Raw genomic sequence first — 17877 nt, 5'->3', positions numbered from 1 at the left:
CATGTCATTAAAATTGTTACAAATTACGAGTCTTAGGCTGTTGAGATACCGCGTCTTTAAAATTGTTACATACTATGATTCTTAGGCTGTTGAGATACCGCGTCATTAAAATTGTTACATACTACGATTCTTAGGCTGTTGAGATACCGCGTCTTTAAAATTGATACATACTAAGAGTCTTAGGCTGTTGAGATACCACATCATTAAAATTGTTACATACTACAATTCTTAGGCTGTTGAGATACCACGTCATTAAAATTGTTACATACTATGAGTCTTAGGCTGTTCAGATACCACATAATTAAAATTGTTACATACTACGATTCTTAGACTGTTGAGATACCACGTCTCTAAAATTGATACATGCTAAGATTCATAAGCTGTTGAGATACCGCGTCTCTAAAACTGATACATACTAAGATTCATAGGCTGTTGAGATACCACGTCATTAAAATTGTTACAAATTACGAGTCTTAGGCTGTTGAGATACCACGTCTTTAAAATTGTTACAAATTACGAGTCTCAGGCTGTTGAGATACGACGTCTTTAAAATTGTTACATACTAAGAGTCTTAGGCTGTTGAGATACCACGTCCGTAAGTTTAAAGTTGTTAGATACTTAGACTCTTTTCACGGCTTTAAAATTGTTAGATACTGTGACGCAACATGTTTTGTACGGTTTTCATATGTTATAGATTCTATTTCTACTGGTCAGTAGGATTCCGAAGCTGTTACAGAAAGCCTACAGTCACAACGCAGGTGTAACCACTTAAATGGAGCCTGACAATGTGATTACGGGGCTGTTCAGGAATGCAGCTTGACAATGCGATTCCAGGGCTGTTCAGGAATGCAGCTTGACAATGCGATTCTAGGGCTGTTAAGGTACTGAGATTCTTAAATACAACGCAGATACAGTGCTACTGCAGCTAGACGCTACGATTCCGAGATCAAGATACAAAGACTCTCAGATATTACACAGGTACAAAGACTTTATTGCAGCTAGACATGGAATCTGAGACTGTTCAGATACTACAATTCTCAGGCTGACATACATATGCCGTCTAAGGTTTACAACGCTTCTAATACTGCTGAGCATAATAATTCTGAGGCTGTCAAGACAATAAACTTATTAAATCTACAATTATAAGTTTATTGTTTTTCTAGAATCTGTGAACGTCAGTCCATATGTTGTCTACTACAATTCTACAGCTCTGTTGTCTAGGACTGTTAAAAATTACATTTCTACACTTAAGCGTATACAACACTGGTACCAAGACTCTCACATATTTGCTATCTTGGACTGTCATATACTGTAACGGCAACTGTTACATATCCTGTTCTAACGGTGCCAGATTCGTGACTAAGGCAGTTAACCACTATTACAGGTAGTCTTGTAATGACTCATTATACAAATCGCCGGTCCATAGTTTGTGCTATTGACTGTTCTGTAGTAACTTTAACTTTGCTAAACTAATGTCAACAAGAGTGCCGCCAAGCAGGGCAATATACGCCCGAAGGGTTACATAGAGAAAGGGAGCAAAATTTAAAGAACTCGACTGTTGAAGCCCAAAGGACAGGCACAACAAAAAAGAAGAAATTCCAAAAAAAAAAAAATTCCAAGTCCACAAAAACATTTTACCAGTAAAGTTATGTCAAAATACATCTAAAATTGGATTTACCATCCATTTGTACCACAGAAAAGTGGTCTCGGTTTTCCTACGGCAATAATAAAAAGTTTCAAATAAACTATTTATTGTAAACATAAAAATGGGAAGTATTCAAAAACAAAAATTATTGTATAGAACAAGAAAGGATCTGCAACAATAAAAACAAGAGCACTCAATGCAGAGCAATATACACAAAGCAAAGTCATATATGACATTTGACCCCTGAGTGTGACCTTGACCTTGAAGCGAGTCATCCAAAACATGCGCTCTGCATGTCGCCTCAGTGTGGTGAACAGATGAGCCAAGTTTCTTTGAAATCATTCGAGCAGTTCAAGAGCTAACACAAAACACACTCATATGACCTTTCACTCCTAAGTGTGACCTTGACCTTGAAGCTAGTCATCCGAAACAAGCACTCGGCACGTCGTCTCAGTGTGATGAACATTTGTGCCAAGTTTCTTTGAAATCCTTCGAGCAGTTCAAGAGATACAGAGCAGACACGAAACACACTCATATGACCTTTGACCCCCAAGTGTGACCTTGACTTTGAAATGACACATCCAAAACATGCGCTTTGCATGTCGTCTTAGTATAGTGAACATTTGTGTCAAGTTTCTTTGATATCCTTCCAGGGGTTCATGAGATACAGAGCGGACACGAAATTGCTATCAGACGGACGGACGCCCATATGATTTGTGTATTAGGTGGTCATTCCATTGTTTGAAAACAATAGAATTACCACTTAAGGAACAAAAGAATTAAGTGGTTACGGAATGAATACAAAGGATTTCTATTGTCCTAGGCCACACCTCCTACCACCTAAGGTACCAATCGTGTGCTCGGACAGACGGACGGACACCGGAACCATAACATAATACGTCCCTTCGGGCGTATCAAAATCTTGAAGAAATATGTTAAAAACATTTATGCTGATGTCATGTAATAAAACAATTACTGAAAGGCATACCAGACAATAGTCAACACTATTGACTGGCAAGCTGCTAAGTCATTCATAAGTGTACACTGTAAGATACCAAGATTTCTTCATTTCTCAGACTAATGCACTATTGCAACTAACGATGGTAGACACTACTACATTTAACACTGTGAAGATAATTTGATATTAAAGACATTGCAGAATGCTAAAATTAACTAAAAAGAAAAAATAAGGTTCTGAACAATACTTTTATTGAAAATATGTAATAGACTAGAATGTCAATGTAACATTAAAACAATCTACACTAATACATAATATACAATAGTTGACGTAGTTTAGATAAATATCATTATTCAATACATATATTCCAACTGACAGTGATTCAGGTACACGAAAGATATTAGATTTCGGTTTTACTGCACCAAACTGTATTAACCTTTACCCTGCTAAATTTCTAAAATGGACTGGTCCATCATTCAATTTTGGCAATATCATTTATTTCTGAACGGGTATTCACTGAAAATTTATTGACTGAATAGCGAACATTGCAGACTATGATCAGCCTGCACAGATGTGCAGGCTGATCTTGGTCTGCACTGGTCGCAAAGGCATAATCACTTGCCGCCAGCTGGCTGAAGGTTAAAAATACAAAGTATGGAATTAAAACCTTAAAACCTGCTGGAATCACAGAGATACAGTAAAAAGCACATTTTCAGACCCTATTTGTTGCATCTCATGATCATGTAAGGGTAAGACATTGGTTGCGATGTCTCTCATACAGAAGTTGTCCATGAACCACATGGAACAATTTAGCTGCAGGCTGTTTAAAGTGGTTATTATGACTCTTTGTAAAACAAATATGTCCCCTATATTCTAAGGGTCTTTGCTGAGTAAAAAAAAAATCAAAATAGTCAATACAAAGACTTTTCAGATTTTTTACATGCACTAGAATGATTCTCCAATGTAATTTATGTCTTACAAATGCATCAATATTCAAACTTCATTATTATAAAAAAACAGAGGTAAAAACGTAACAAATACATGGTTTTACAGATATACAGAATTATCAAAATCTTCACTGTTTGTCACAGAAATTCTTCAGGACCTGATTTACACTGAAAGCACAACACAAAACACTTGACATACCTTGGGAATATGTTTGCTATAAAAATTTAGACAACTGTATATAGGGTTGTATTCAACATTGTTTTACTTTTACCACTATTTGCAAGTAACGCCACAACAAACTTTATATATTTGTGACTATTGCTCTTCATCATAACCTAAAACACAAAGCTCAATTTCATGAATTATTAACACCGTGAAATAAGGCTGCTTACGATGAACTAACTAAATAAAGCACCCCCAAAAATTACCCAATGTACAGTACAGGAAAAAAGAAAACATTTCAAAAACTTAACAAAATATGGAAACAGCTATAAAAATATCTCTTCTAGCTTTTGCGACAGACCACGTTAACAAAAACCTGGCTACAGAGACAAACTTCTTCCCTTCTGATATTAACAACTGCAGTGTATTTTTACATGTGTGTAATGTCCATATGCAGGTAACAACCACATATCAGTTCTCAAATGAATGGTCTTGATACAAAATTAATACGCAAGTTAAGCTGTAGCGTATCTTCAATTCATTAAGTAACAATGCAGTGTATCTTCAATTCGTTCCGTTAAGTATCAATGTTTGAGATAATCAAAATTCCACATAAAATGATATTTCCTGCATTATTTTTTTTTATTAGATTTTTGTTACAAGTTTGAAAATGTCTTTAAGAAAGCCAGAATTTTGAGATAAGTGAATTCGATATCTCAGATTTTCACTGTATATAATGTTTCAGGTATCACTTATCATATTAAAGAAACCAATACAATTAATTACATGATAAATAAAACCAGGGTGCCATAGTCACAAAATACGTCCACTATGGTGAACTACTGTGCTAAGTTACATCAAAATCCCACCGTGCAAGAGGAAGAAATGCTCCGGACAGTCATTCTTGAATTTCACCTTTGACCTCTGTGATCTAGGGACCTGGTTCTTGTGCAAGACACTCCATCTCATGGTGGTGAACATTTGTGCCAACTTGCATCAAAATCCCTCTATGCATGAAGAAGAAATGCTCCAGACAAAGTTTGTGGATGCCACCCACCCATTTGCCCCACTTTCCCCAAGCCTGCTCACAAATCTGCCTGCCCGCCTGTCAAGGGCATTCCCATAATAAATCCCATCTTTCAGATGAGCATACAAAATTTTAAATCATTTTATTTACATAGTTATATTCTGTTTTTTAAATTAACAAACAAATATAAAAATAAAATACTTCATCAATATGTAAACAAATATACAATTCACAAACACATTAAACAGACTTTTTATAGTGTTACAAAACCCATAATATCCAAAGAAAAAAATTAAAGTCTATGTTGGCAATGTAACAAAACACATCATATAATAATTATATATAACAAGAGGGTGGTGTATGGAAAAATATCGCTTACTTGAACTAATGAGTACACAAATACATGAAGAAACTAAAGGGTTTCTTTGAACACTGAGAACAAAATAGAATCATCCAGAACACCTGGTAGTCACCTAGTGACTGAAGTAATAACAAGAGCTGTCTGTTGACAACGTGCTCAACTATTTAAAGAATTGATGTACATTAAGTATGGGTCAAAATATAACCAGAGATTTTCAGAGAAACGGAGGAAAATAGATAAGACAATGTACCCGTACATGCATTTATGGTTTTCCATGTTCTGGCCCCTTTGACCTTGATCTTTGATCAAGTGACCCCCAAAATCAATAGGGATCATCTACTCTGCATGTCCAATCATCCTATGAAGTTTCAACATTCTAGGTCTAGTGGTTCTCAAGTTGTTGATCGAAAATAGTTTTCCATGTTCAGACTCCTGCGACCTTGACTTTTGATGGAGTGACCCCAACGGGTTTACACAAAATGAACTGGTTTGAAAAACTTAATAAAAATTTCAAACTAAAAGGGGCTATAATTCAGACAAAATACTTGATGGAGTTATGTACTCTTGCCTTCTTGCTTACTATTGTATATGGTGATGGTACACAGGTGTTGAATGTTTCAAAGCTGTATGTCAAGAGGTTTTGTCAAAATGTGGACGGGTCGAAAAACTTACCCAAGGTCTGACACCACTGCCGCATTGATTAGGATATCTCTACTTATTCTTCGAATAGTCAAGCTAAAAATCAAAATAGAATCAACAGTATTCTGCAGTTTGTGTAGAAAAACATTACAATGCAGTGTACACACACAAAAATATTTACATATAAATCGCTCAAACCAAACATGTACATATAACCGATACCATATTAGTTTTACAATAACTGACACTTGTTATTAAGTTTTACGTTGAATTACACACTCTAATCAGTGAAAATCTAACATTTAAACCCTTATAAGGTGATATATAGCAAGGAATAAATACAAAATTATTGTGAAATTATTACTTCTCTCAGTTTTCACAAAAAAACTATAACTATATTAAATAAGGTAATCTCTGTAACTAGTTTGAACTTTTTTTCCTGTTGTTTTCAGGTATAACCACACAATATGGCAACTTTTCAGCTTGTAAAGGTGGAAAAAGACCCTTCAGGTTCTCTTCCTGGATTAATTCAGACACATGCATCATTTGAGGAGAAATACCATACTTCTGAAAGCCAGATGGCAATCTTACTGTTGGGAAGGAACAACAACTTTAACCACTTTGCCCTGGAGGCCCCATTATAATGGTAACCCTATCTAAATAATTCAACAGAATGATGAATAACCATTCTTTTCAGACAGATGCTCAAACTCACTATAAAAAACCATAATTAATCAATTCATTTATTTATTTGTTTTGGGTTTAACGCTGTTTTTCAACAGTATTTCAGTCATATAACGGCGGTCAGTTAACCTAACCCGTGTTCCTGGATTCTGTACCAGTACAAACCTGTTCTCCACAAGTAACTGCCAACTTCCCCACATGAATTATCAGAGGTGGAGGACAAACGATTTCAGACACAATGTCTTTTAGCAAATCATCAATATGTAAACTGCAAGTATAGGTTATAGACCATTACATTTTATTGATTTTCTAATAAAACAAAGTTTTGCAGTAACACAGCCCAGCAAAGTGAAAGCTGTAAATTAGCTCATTGTAAGGTCAATATATGACCTTTAACCTAACTATAGTTAAACAAGTAAAACTGTCGGTGATCATTTGCAAGCAAATAATCTACTCAGTTTATTCACTTAATACTGCGTAACCTGGTGTAACTGCGTAACCTGGTGTAAGAGAGTAAAAAATTTGAAAATCTGTGCTTGCTGGTTGGATGTATAGACTAGTTAAACTAAAATAAAGATCACTTTTCATTTAATGACAACAGATAATGATACATTTTATTATCAGATTTTACAACAATTAAAAGTTTATTCCTTGCAAATAACACCAGTCATGGGAAAATTTGTGACATATTTAAACAGTGGCTGATGCTGTCTTCAAAATTAGAAGTTAGATTATCAGAGGAGAACTGTTTGAAACCAACCTAAAAAGTTCTCTATGTTTAAATGGATTCTTGGTTTCTTTTTGAAGCTTCCTTTTCAAATCATTAGTCATTACACATTTTGTAACTGATATTTTGAAAAGATTCATTTCAAAATGTTACAGAACGTACCGCTCGTATACAAGTCATGCTTCTAATTTCAAAGACAGGCTAAAAACATGTGTTTAACCCTCAGAACAATTGAGGTACCTATCATCTATCACCTTACTGGTGATGTACAAAAAAACAACATAGTTGTCTTCCCTGAAAAACAACCCAGTTGTCTTCCCATGTAGCCATGAATGGCACAAAGTGGTTTATGAAACAGGCTATAGCTGGCTACTGTTAAAAAAAAAAAAAGAATGCTGGTTAAAACAAACTGTTATCACTAACAAATACCATCTAATGTGATGAAAAAACAAGTGAAATACATTGTAATAATAAAACGTTTCTGCAATCTTTACACTGCATGGTGTTTTCTTCAAAAAGTAAAAATACAAAAAAACCTGGCATATTTCAAAATTTTTCGCCAATTAAAGATAATATGTCATTTTGCTTTTGAATTCTGGAATGACAGATTTCTATCAATCTTCAACTAAATTGCATCATTTCATAATCAAGATTTATATATTTTCAAACAAGCTTCACAGTTAAGAAAACCAACATAGTGCGTTTGCGACCAGCATCTGTGCAGTCTGGTCAGGATCCATACTGTTCGTTTTCAAAGCCTTTTGCAATGAGAGAAACCATTAGCGAACAGCATGGATCCTTACCAGACTGCACGGATGCACAGGCTGGTCTGGATCCATGCTGGTTTTCTTATGGCGCGGCTCAATTATATTCTCAAACAATCTGACATAGCAATCAATGTAACTGCTGGACTATGAAATGATATGCTAATCCAATTAAACTTACACATGTAACACCAGAACCATAATTTTCATATTTCAAACAGGAAATAAATTGGGCTTAGGTTTTCTTGAATATTTAAACTTTCACCAAATACAATTTCATTTATACAATAATTCAAAAAGTGTAAAATATAAAATAAAACTTGTATACATCCATGAGAAAAGGTAGCTAAACATACATATTAAAAGGTATAAAGTAGAAAAAATTAACAACAACAATTTCAACTATTGGTTTTGCACCAGAAAAAAAGCAAAGCACTTGTAAAAATGATGAGGAAAGAAATACCTGACAATCTGCCAGACATATACCAGTACAAAGTATGGAGATCAGAATCAAAAAGTTCAACAAAATGGGTAATTTTTTAGTTACAGTTTATCAAATATGCGCATAATGTTTTTGGATTATCCTCATCAGGATACTGGTTCATGACCATACGCACATTTTCCTTAGGAAATAAGTTACACAATGACTCGTATAATTTAATCCTGGCGTTATCTTGTGGTACACGGGTTTCTATAGGAAAAGGCTGAATATGCCCTTGCATGTTTTTCATGTTGTTGGGCAGCAAGTTAGCATCTGGGTTTGTTATTGTATGGGGAGATAGATTTCTATTTACAAATTGTGCAGGAAAATTAACATTTTGTTGAACTTGATTTTGAGCAGACCATACATTTGAATGGTCTAGATATGGGACATTTGTTGGTGAAAAATGATACTGTGTTTGACCCTGATTAAAATTTTGCTGTTGATGAGGGAGCATTGGATTTGATTGGAGGAAGTGTGAACCTTGATGTTGGTAGTCTGGGGATATAGATGCCTGGAATCGGTAATCTAAGGGACTGACTGGGGAAAAGCTCTGACCTGTAGAACTCATGGGTTGATAGTGTGGCATGTTTTGACTAGTTGGTCCTCCTATCTGGAATGTCAATGGATCAGTCCTGTTTCTCATTTGTAACCCCTCTGATGGACCCCGTGCCATCATGCCATCCATCTGCATATCACTTTCGAAACTGAACATTTTGTTTAACTGAGTATCTGATGAGCTATTCTGTCTCATCATTGCAGGTGTCTGGCGAGGGGTTGGATGGTGTTGTAAACAGGGGTCAGGAGCACTCTGCATTCTACCAAGTGCTGCATGACCTCGAACAAAATCATGAGATAAATGCCTAGGCTGCTGTTGTTCTTCACCACCATATATGCCCCTCTCCCCACCAGACATCAAGTCTAGGCGTTGTACATGCATGAAATCTTGTAACATTTTCTGTCTTTCAGAAGGATTGATTGCCCCTACAGCAAACGGCTGATCTTTCCTTAATCTTCTTGGGTCATATGACAACTGAGCATGAAGTGGTACACGATCCTGACCCAATCTTGGATCCTCCCCACCTTGTAACGACAACTGGCGAGACAATTTCTGCTTTTCGCTTGTCCGTGACAAGGGTTGTTTCTTCCCAAGTGCTTGCTTCTGAGGTTCTGAGGCAGTGAACTTAAGTTGAGTCTTAGCATTTAGACTTCCAAGACCATCTTTAGGTTTAGATTTCTTCTTCAACTTATCAGATTCATTAGCTTCGTCAGACAATTTCTTTGCTAAAAGCAAATGTCCACTTAGAAATTTTTGACCATCATCTTGCTGATCAGGGAGTCCAGGAACAACAAGATTTACTGGTGAATTTCCCCTTGAGGAACCTCTGCCTTTTTGCCTCAATTCAGTCAGCCGTGGACTTGACCTCCCCTGTTGATCACCTAGTTTTGATCTTGGTGAAAAATCTCGCTTATCTTCTTTCTTCGGGGAACTCCCTCTAAGACTGTCAGAATCACTCAAAGCCCTGTCTAATTCCATTTTCATCAAACCTTCAGACAGTTTCTGGTTGTAGTCGTCAACTTTATTATCTTCATTCCTTCCAGAGGAGTCATGTAACAGCTCAGTTTTCCTCAATTCTTCAGGGTTTCCCGACTGTGTTCGCTGAAGAGGGGTCTTGGTGCGAGTTAACTTCTTCTTCCCATCTGTTAACAATAACATCAAAATTGGTGAATCATGGTAAATATGGTTCCTTATTTCTAACTTAATAATTTTTAAGATTTTTTGTCTAAATGACCATTTTCCTGTATCTTCGTGCATTATTTCATCACGAGCGAGCACCTGGGTAGAACCACCGACCTTCCGTAAGCCAGCTGGATGGCTTCCTCACATGAAGAATTCAACGCCCCCGGAATTTGTTTTAATCTCAAAGACTAACTCCTTCAGTTAAACACACTAGTAATAAACACGGGTAGATTTTGTGGCTTAAATTTAAAGTCTGAATGAAGAATGAAAACCTAAAATATAATATAATTTAAATCACCTGCTGGCAGAGAATTTTCTCGACGCATTTCCAGCATGCGTTGTTTAGCCTGCTCCGCTAATTTCTCTGTGACAGATTTGTGTGGCTGGGTTCGCCTCTCTGGATGGTAGTATTTACACTTGTTGCCATAGGTACACTTTTTACTCCCATATGGACAAGGTGGTGGCAAGGGTTCGGGCTCTGCGGGTTCCTTTAACAGGAAGTTGTCAAGTGTGGGGCCATTCCTTCCTAGTGGGTCGTCAGGTGGCATAAATCTGAAAATAAACAGATTATTACACTTGCAAAAACTCACAGTTAGAACATACCCAACCAGGGGTCTAGCTAGGTCCAAATTTTTGGGAGAAGTCACTTCTCCCTCAAGCTGATTTAGGGAGAAGTGGGGAGACTTTAGGGAGAAGTGGGAAGACTTTTCCTACCGCAAGGCTGTTGAGTGATTCGAAAGGTGGCTGTAATTTTCTGTTTCTAGATAAAGAACATTGATGTGACCATTCATTTTCTTAGTTAGATCATTTCCCATACAGTGGTTATTGTTCTATTACACAATTCTGAAAAAAGTTGTTTTCAAAATTCAAGCCGATGCTGTAAATGTAACCCGCCGAATTTTGGTTATATGTTGTATGAAGTGTTTATTATTAAGACCGAGTCACCACCTCGGTAAATGTCAGTTTCTCACTTGAATAAAACTGAAAGTAAACTGTGTAAACTAGAAATAAGAAATACATAATTCAACTTAATTCATCGATGGAAGTCATTTTAACATAGTTAATACATTACATGTCGTTCTTTTATCATAGATAGCAAATAATTGTGTACAATATTCCAGTTAATGGCAAGGTTAATCAGTAGTTTCTTTATAAAACATTGTTTTTTGTACTCGAACATGTTGACAAACTAAACGCGAACTGTCAAAGACGTAACCGTGGCACTAATTGGCTGAACACAATCGACTCTGGTGTATCGGATAATTTGATTCGCTTTGACACTTCTCGGGAAAATCTCGCAAGTACCTGAAGTAGGCGGAGCTTGAATTATGCTATCGGCGTTGTGTTTGTGTATTTCAACACCTTGTTATGACACCGTGCAAATTGTCAACAGTGTGGGTAGCAGTAATTAGCGAGTGCGGAAGTCAAAGAAAATCGGGCGACTTGCATTTCGCTTTGCAGTTAGATTTGAGTGAAGTTTGAAGTTCCAAAGCGCCTATTTCGCTCAAGTCGCCAACTCGCGAGAGCCCTGACACAACACATTTGAAAATTAACACAAACTATGCACAAAATTTCATAGGTCTAAGCCTGACATTTAAGTTATACTAGTGAAATGAAAACATCCATATTATCATGCAGCATTTCCCGGATGGTAAGAGTTCCTCGCACAGAGTCATATTATATAGTGATTTATATGCCAGAAATGGCCTGTAATTGGATTCAATAAATTCTTATCTTATCTCTTATCTTATCATCCAAAATGTAGCACATGTATATTGGGTTACCTATCATTGACAAAAGAGTACATAAGAAGTCTCTCCTCAACCACTTTCTTGAATTGATCATTTTCTCCAATCAAGTCTCTATAGTTGTCATTGGAAACGACAATACCATCTGTATCAACAGCAAGCTTGAGTATGTACCGGTCATCATAGCAGACAACCCTTTTCCCACCAATACGTCTGGATGGAGTAAATACCAGTATTTTTTCTGTTTCCAGCTCATTTAGTATCTGCTGATCTGAAAATACACAGAATGTTTATTGTTTAGGTTAACAGTAATGTTATTTCTGCAAAATATGAAGGACTAAATCAAAATGTAATGTAAACCAAAGAAAAATTTGAAATCCATGAAGTTTGGGCCCGAAAAAATTTAAGCCTTCTAGCTGGAACAACATAAGGCCATACAAAACTGGACCTACATGTAGGTTTAGCGTCCTCTGGGAAGTAGGCTTTCGGCTGTATGACAGAAATAAAAAATATGATTAAAAATATTAAAAACTGCCAGTGATGACTTATAAGACATAATGAAAAAGGTCATAGAAAGAAGTGTCTTTCAACTACATCTTTCAACTACATATTCATGAAAATGCAGAAATTCACCTTTAATTCTAGCATCTGATCTAGATGTTTCTTTGCGCCATTGTGGTACAAATACCGTGATATTAGTATGCCCTCGCTCCTTAAACCAGTCCACAGCCAACTGGATTCCCATACAGGAAAATGTCTCTTTATTTCCATGGCTGAAATATCATAGTTTTGTCATTTTTTTTTCTGAGTATAGGTATAAACATATGGATACTAGCATAAGCAATACTTAAGTATGAATAATGCAATTTTTATAGAAAACTGTACTTTTCTTAAAGGTATTTCTGCTGATGCACACAGGCTCAGCTGCTGCCATTAAAGTGTTTCACCAGTGTTTGTATATTTCAACTTTCTTGTCAGTTTCTGTTTGATTTATCAGTTTTTCATTTAAGTAGCTACTTTAAGTAAGCCAATGACCAGGAAGTTTACAGCTTTTTGTGTTAATACTAACATCAATCTGAGTTAAAACATGTGACTCAAGACATAATCAATGGTGAATCTCCAGTTCTTTCAAATGTGTATCAAGTTAGAAACCTACCTCATTGCTACATTACTTCCATCCATGATCACATGCCGAAATGGACTTGAGTCATTGTCAATATATGCTTTCCTCTGATTTCCCTGTATGTCAGGCAAGTCACCTTTACCACTGTCATTACCACCATAATGTGCCTCTTCATCATCCCTTTCTCCTTGCCTCAAAGCACTGTTTTTGATTAATTCAGACAACAGTTCATTTGGCCCAGCATCAGTGTCCAAACTTTTCAAAGCATTCATCAAATCTGCTTCACCATAACCTAGTTTAAAAGCGAATTCTAACTTGCTCTGATAGTTCTGAGTGGTCCTATCTACCTGTTCATCATCGTCTGAACTATCGTCATCAGAGTCGTTTGAATATGTTACTTCAGCACTGTAAGGGTTTAAATAGGAATTGGCAGGGTCAGTGGAATCATTTTTCATTAAAACATGATCAGAAGGTTTGGTATTTTTAGGGTCATGTTGGTTTTTGTTGTTCTGCTCCTTGGCAAGATGGTCTGTGAACTGCTTTGCTTTTTCAACATCCTGTCTGTGTCCTTTTATACTAACACTTTTCATTTCTTGACTTAATGCAACAACAACACAACATTCTCTCTCAAGGTCAGATTTAAAATGAACAATTCTTTTAACAACATTCACATCATATGTTTCTGTAACAATTATGAAATCTGGTCCACCGGCTGTCAGTGCTTGTATATACCTCTGAAAATAGAAATCACACACTTGGCAGTCACTGTGTTTACAGCATTATTTAAATATTCAAAATGGAATAATATAACAAACTTTGAAAGAGTACAGTATTCAAAATGTGGTCTTTTAGTAATGTATACAAAACAAAAGACTGACTAACTGAATGGCTATTTATAATTCAAAAGTTATTACAGTAGTTATTTCCTTTAATGAAGTTAATGGCCAAATACATATACATCTTGTGGAAGTTGCGAAAGAACGCTCAATAAATGAGCTCATATGAAAACAATATGAACAGAATCAGTGGTAGCAAGGTTAGCATTTAAGACTACAGCGCAAGTGATCCAAATATATTCCTAAGTTTGCATCCAATCAATAAAATATTCTGAATCTTTGTTACAACAATCTGCATTCTAGCTGTCTGGCAATCGTATGCCTAACCTGTCCTCTGGAGGTTTTCTTTGTGTCCACTAAACAATTTGCTTTATGAATAGTTTTATTAATCTGTTTGTCAAAGATAAAGCAGTATTTACCTTTAACCAAATACTACTGAATGCTGAATTCAAACCTTAATCTTATCAGAGTCATCACTGTTTTTCAACAAGCAAAAATGTTAATGGTGAAAATATTAAAATGAAGAAATATGTAATCAAACATTCAAAAGTTATTCTGAAAAGTTAATTTATTTAACATAGCTGACACCATATTTTAGTTTAGTAAGTTTTTGATTATGTACAATTCGCTTAAATTCAGCAACCAAGGATTGATAAAAAAGTAACAGTTTGTCCTGATGTTTAAAAACGGTAAAAAAAACTTTCGTCTTGATTCCTGAATGCTTGTAAATCACCAAAGGCCAGGCTTGGTTTCCCGGAATGTAGTAAAAAATAATTTGACTGTCAGATTTTTTATAATTGTGACGGACAATCTTACCGTCAAAACTCCGAAGGGCCAAAATAATGGAGGATAAATCAAAGTACACAGTCATACATATAAAGTTATTGGTTTTATCGCTTTTGTGAAGACATGCGGTCAACGTTAATCGTGTACAGTACATACATCGGTTTAAATCACCAGAAAATTCGTAATTCTGGAAATCATTTCATAATTTTTACATAAATCAATGAGGAATTGTGTGTGTGTGTGTGTTTGGGTTTAACATCTTTTTCTGAAGTTTTTCAACAATTTTTCAGTCATATAAACGATGGTGTCTACTTGTAGCAGTGAGCATAATGCCAAACTTTATAGAGCTGTTTCACTGGCATATCACGCCGTAGACACGTGGCATTATACCCGGTCACATTATACTGACACCAGGCTGACCAGTCCTAGCACTATCCCCTTAATGCTGAGTGCGGAGGAATTGAATCCCCTTTTGATACATGTATATGATGTAAGTTTTATTTGAATTTATGGCCAATTTGTGACATAATCCACATTTAAACATATAGCATGTAAAGCATCAGCAGCTACAAAAATTTCATCGGACGCACGTGGAGATATTGCCCATAAGAAAAATAACTCAATATTTCCTAGGATCGCCTCAAATTTGTTGGACTACCCTGAATGCTAACCAGCTATTAACAGGTCCCAGAAAAGTCACAAATTAGCTATATAGCTAAATCTAGCTCTATATATAGCTAGAAATAGCTATAAAACCAATAACAATTGTTTAACATAAGTGTATATTAAATGTAAAATAATTATTATCCCATTCAAATGGTTTATGAGACAGAAGACAATCACAAAGAATGGAGATCTATGCAGTTTCAGTTTCAACACATGTTGCGAATTTCTGCGATTAGTCATTTATAAATTTGTCTTATACTACCATAATTATCACAAGTGAAAAATTCAGTGATGATTTATCGCAGAATACTGCCACAGTTATTGAAAATGTGACTAGAAAGATCTTTAATTTGTGTTATTGTCTTTCATCTTATAAACCTTTTGGACGTAATTATGACCATATTGCATCTTGTTTTCACATATTTTGCATTATTGGTATTGGTTTTATAGCTACTTCTAACTATATATAGCTAGATTTAGCTATCCCCACACAACCTATTTTCAAACACAACCTATTTTCGACCGCCTAGGACTTTGTATGATAAAAATATTTACAAGCCAAATTTATCAGTTGTGATTGTTTCACTGTTTACAGCAGAGACAGAACATGTTAGGAACCTATTCACCTTCAGTTTTGGTACTTAGAAAATTATATAAATTCCATTTATGTAGCAGTACTATGTTTTCATGAGGTTTTTCTTATTACTAAAAAACCTGCATCTTTCCTTGCCTACTACCTATTCTTGCTTAAGCCAATACCAGTATTTATATACCTTTTGCACTAAATGTTTATTGCTTAACACATGCCTACTGCCAAAATTGTGAAGCGTATTAATATTAAATTATTTTGACAGTACAATCATGATGCCTGTCCTTGCAACATTTTTCTTCATTTTCTAAGCAATTTGAAATATTTGGAGTGTCAAAAGCTTAGCAATTATATAATAAATTGTCATATGTGACAGCTATCAATGTAGCAGATGTGGCACCCTGGTTCTCTTGAGTAATTGAGCACATGATATAGTTCTTTAGAAAATGCACTAACTTTTGGCTGCCATTTACTTTACCCTACCCCCAGTAATTTAGGTGCCAATTTAGGCAAGTGTACCTACAGTATATTGATCTGCCATGTTGGTTTTAGTGTTTGTTGCCAGACTTGAATTTTGGGTGTATTATGTTTGCCATGTTGTAATGAAACTACAGTAAATGTTTAGTGCTGTTTCATTTTGCTGGAAGGGAAATACCACCTGTGGTCGAATTTAGGTTGTAAATTTTCAGCATGACTTCCTACTGATGGCTTTCAAAATCATCCTGGCAGGGATTCGATCAGTTAGAAACTTAAATGGTATGCTTTTATAGCACTTATGCTGATAGAAAGTGTTAAGACAATAAACCAAAGATTTGGACTTGCATTTGTACAAAACTGCACAGAAAACTTGTTAAGCGGTTGAAAACTGGTTGTGCCGGGATATATAGCTAATTTGTGACTTTTCTGGGACCTGATTAACGGCTTAAATTGTAAAGTCGACAAACCAAACATGTAAAACTAAAAGGCTGTATTCACAGATTTAAAGACATTTGCCACTCCATTTATCTTTATAAGACAATATATATTTTATACCTTTGCTTTGTCCACGCTTTCCTGTGCATTCGTTGATTTAGCAACCAACCTACACTGACAAAATCCGGTGACCTCATTTCCATCTGACTGATAATCATTTCCCGAGATGACAACTTGAACGTCAAACAATCGTTCTATTTTCTCCTTTTCTTTGCGTATGACTTTCGTATTGGCTGCATCAATGCTAAATGTATCATTTTCCATTGTAATGAGGAAAATACGTCCTTTCTGCTTGCAGATCCATCTGTTTTTACACTTTTGCGTAATGTTTACGAGCTAATATTCGTCCATTTTTTTTTCATTACACGGTGCATTGTAATTATTAAATGGTGTTACAATCACAATAGAACTATGGAATACCAAAGGGGACAAAAACTGTTGATTCCAGGATTTGGGTTATGGGATGATGGTAGTTTTCATACAGTGGTCTAAGGCAATGCCCCTTTTAAAATTTGAGCTTTTATACAGAGTAAACCAAAGATAATTTTTTTATCAAAATATTTCTTTAAGTTATTAAACATTAGCGCGATTTATAAATACATTCTGTAATGAGTACATCTACAGCTGTACAACCAACAATTGATTTCCAATTATGTCCACATTTGGAGTATGCACCTGTCATATGGACCACAAAATACAAGAAAGATGCAATCGCCATAGAAAATGTGCAGAGGAGAGCCAAAAGGATGCTTCATGAATTACAAGGACTCAGAGTACAGCGACAGGTTAATCCAACTAGGGATATGCCAACTCTAGAGTATAGGAGAACTAGAGCAGATGTCATTGAAGTGTACAAACTTAAAAATGAACTTGATAAAACTTCCACAAACTTGCTAACTGTTAGAACTAATACTATCACAAGGGGGAACACACAGAAATTTCAAGCCTAGAGCCAATTCTAACACAAGAAAAAATACTTTCAGTCACAGGGTAATTGACACATTGAATACACTCCCCTCC

General features: G+C 35.7%; 1 protein-coding gene across 1 annotated transcript; it reads right to left on the bottom strand.

Moving 5' to 3' along the window:
- Positions 1 to 2832: 2832 nt before the first annotated feature.
- Positions 2833 to 17239, bottom strand: LOC123552523 (uncharacterized). The gene is made up of 6 exons (XM_045342239.2): positions 16918 to 17239; positions 13042 to 13742; positions 12519 to 12658; positions 11922 to 12156; positions 10436 to 10689; positions 2833 to 10097 (listed from the first exon to the last, which is right to left on the bottom strand). The coding sequence occupies exons 1-6, from the start codon at positions 17119 to 17121 to the stop codon at positions 8455 to 8457; spliced, it is 3177 nt and encodes a 1058-aa protein (XP_045198174.2). The 5' UTR covers positions 17122 to 17239; the 3' UTR covers positions 2833 to 8454.
- Positions 17240 to 17877: the final 638 nt, after the last annotated feature.

The sequence above is a fragment of the Mercenaria mercenaria genome, chromosome 4 (assembly GCF_021730395.1).
Source record: "Mercenaria mercenaria strain notata chromosome 4, MADL_Memer_1, whole genome shotgun sequence".
NCBI lineage: Eukaryota > Metazoa > Mollusca > Bivalvia > Venerida > Veneridae > Mercenaria > Mercenaria mercenaria.
Note: the sequence above shows the minus strand (reverse complement) of the source record. Positions and strands in the feature narration are given on the sequence as shown.

Excerpts from the sequence above, each read along its gene's own strand:
- LOC123552523 (XM_045342239.2), bottom strand. The coding sequence starts at position 17,121 with ATGGAAAATGATACATTTAGCATTGATGCAGCCAATACGAAAGTCATA. Across the intron at positions 12,157-12,518 it reads ATCAGATGCTAGAATTAAAG|ATCAGCAGATACTAAATGAG; the intron begins GTGAATTTCTGC and ends GTGTATTTTCAG. Across the intron at positions 10,690-11,921 it reads TACTCTTTTGTCAATGATAG|ATTTATGCCACCTGACGACC; the intron begins GTAACCCAATAT and ends GTTTATTTTCAG.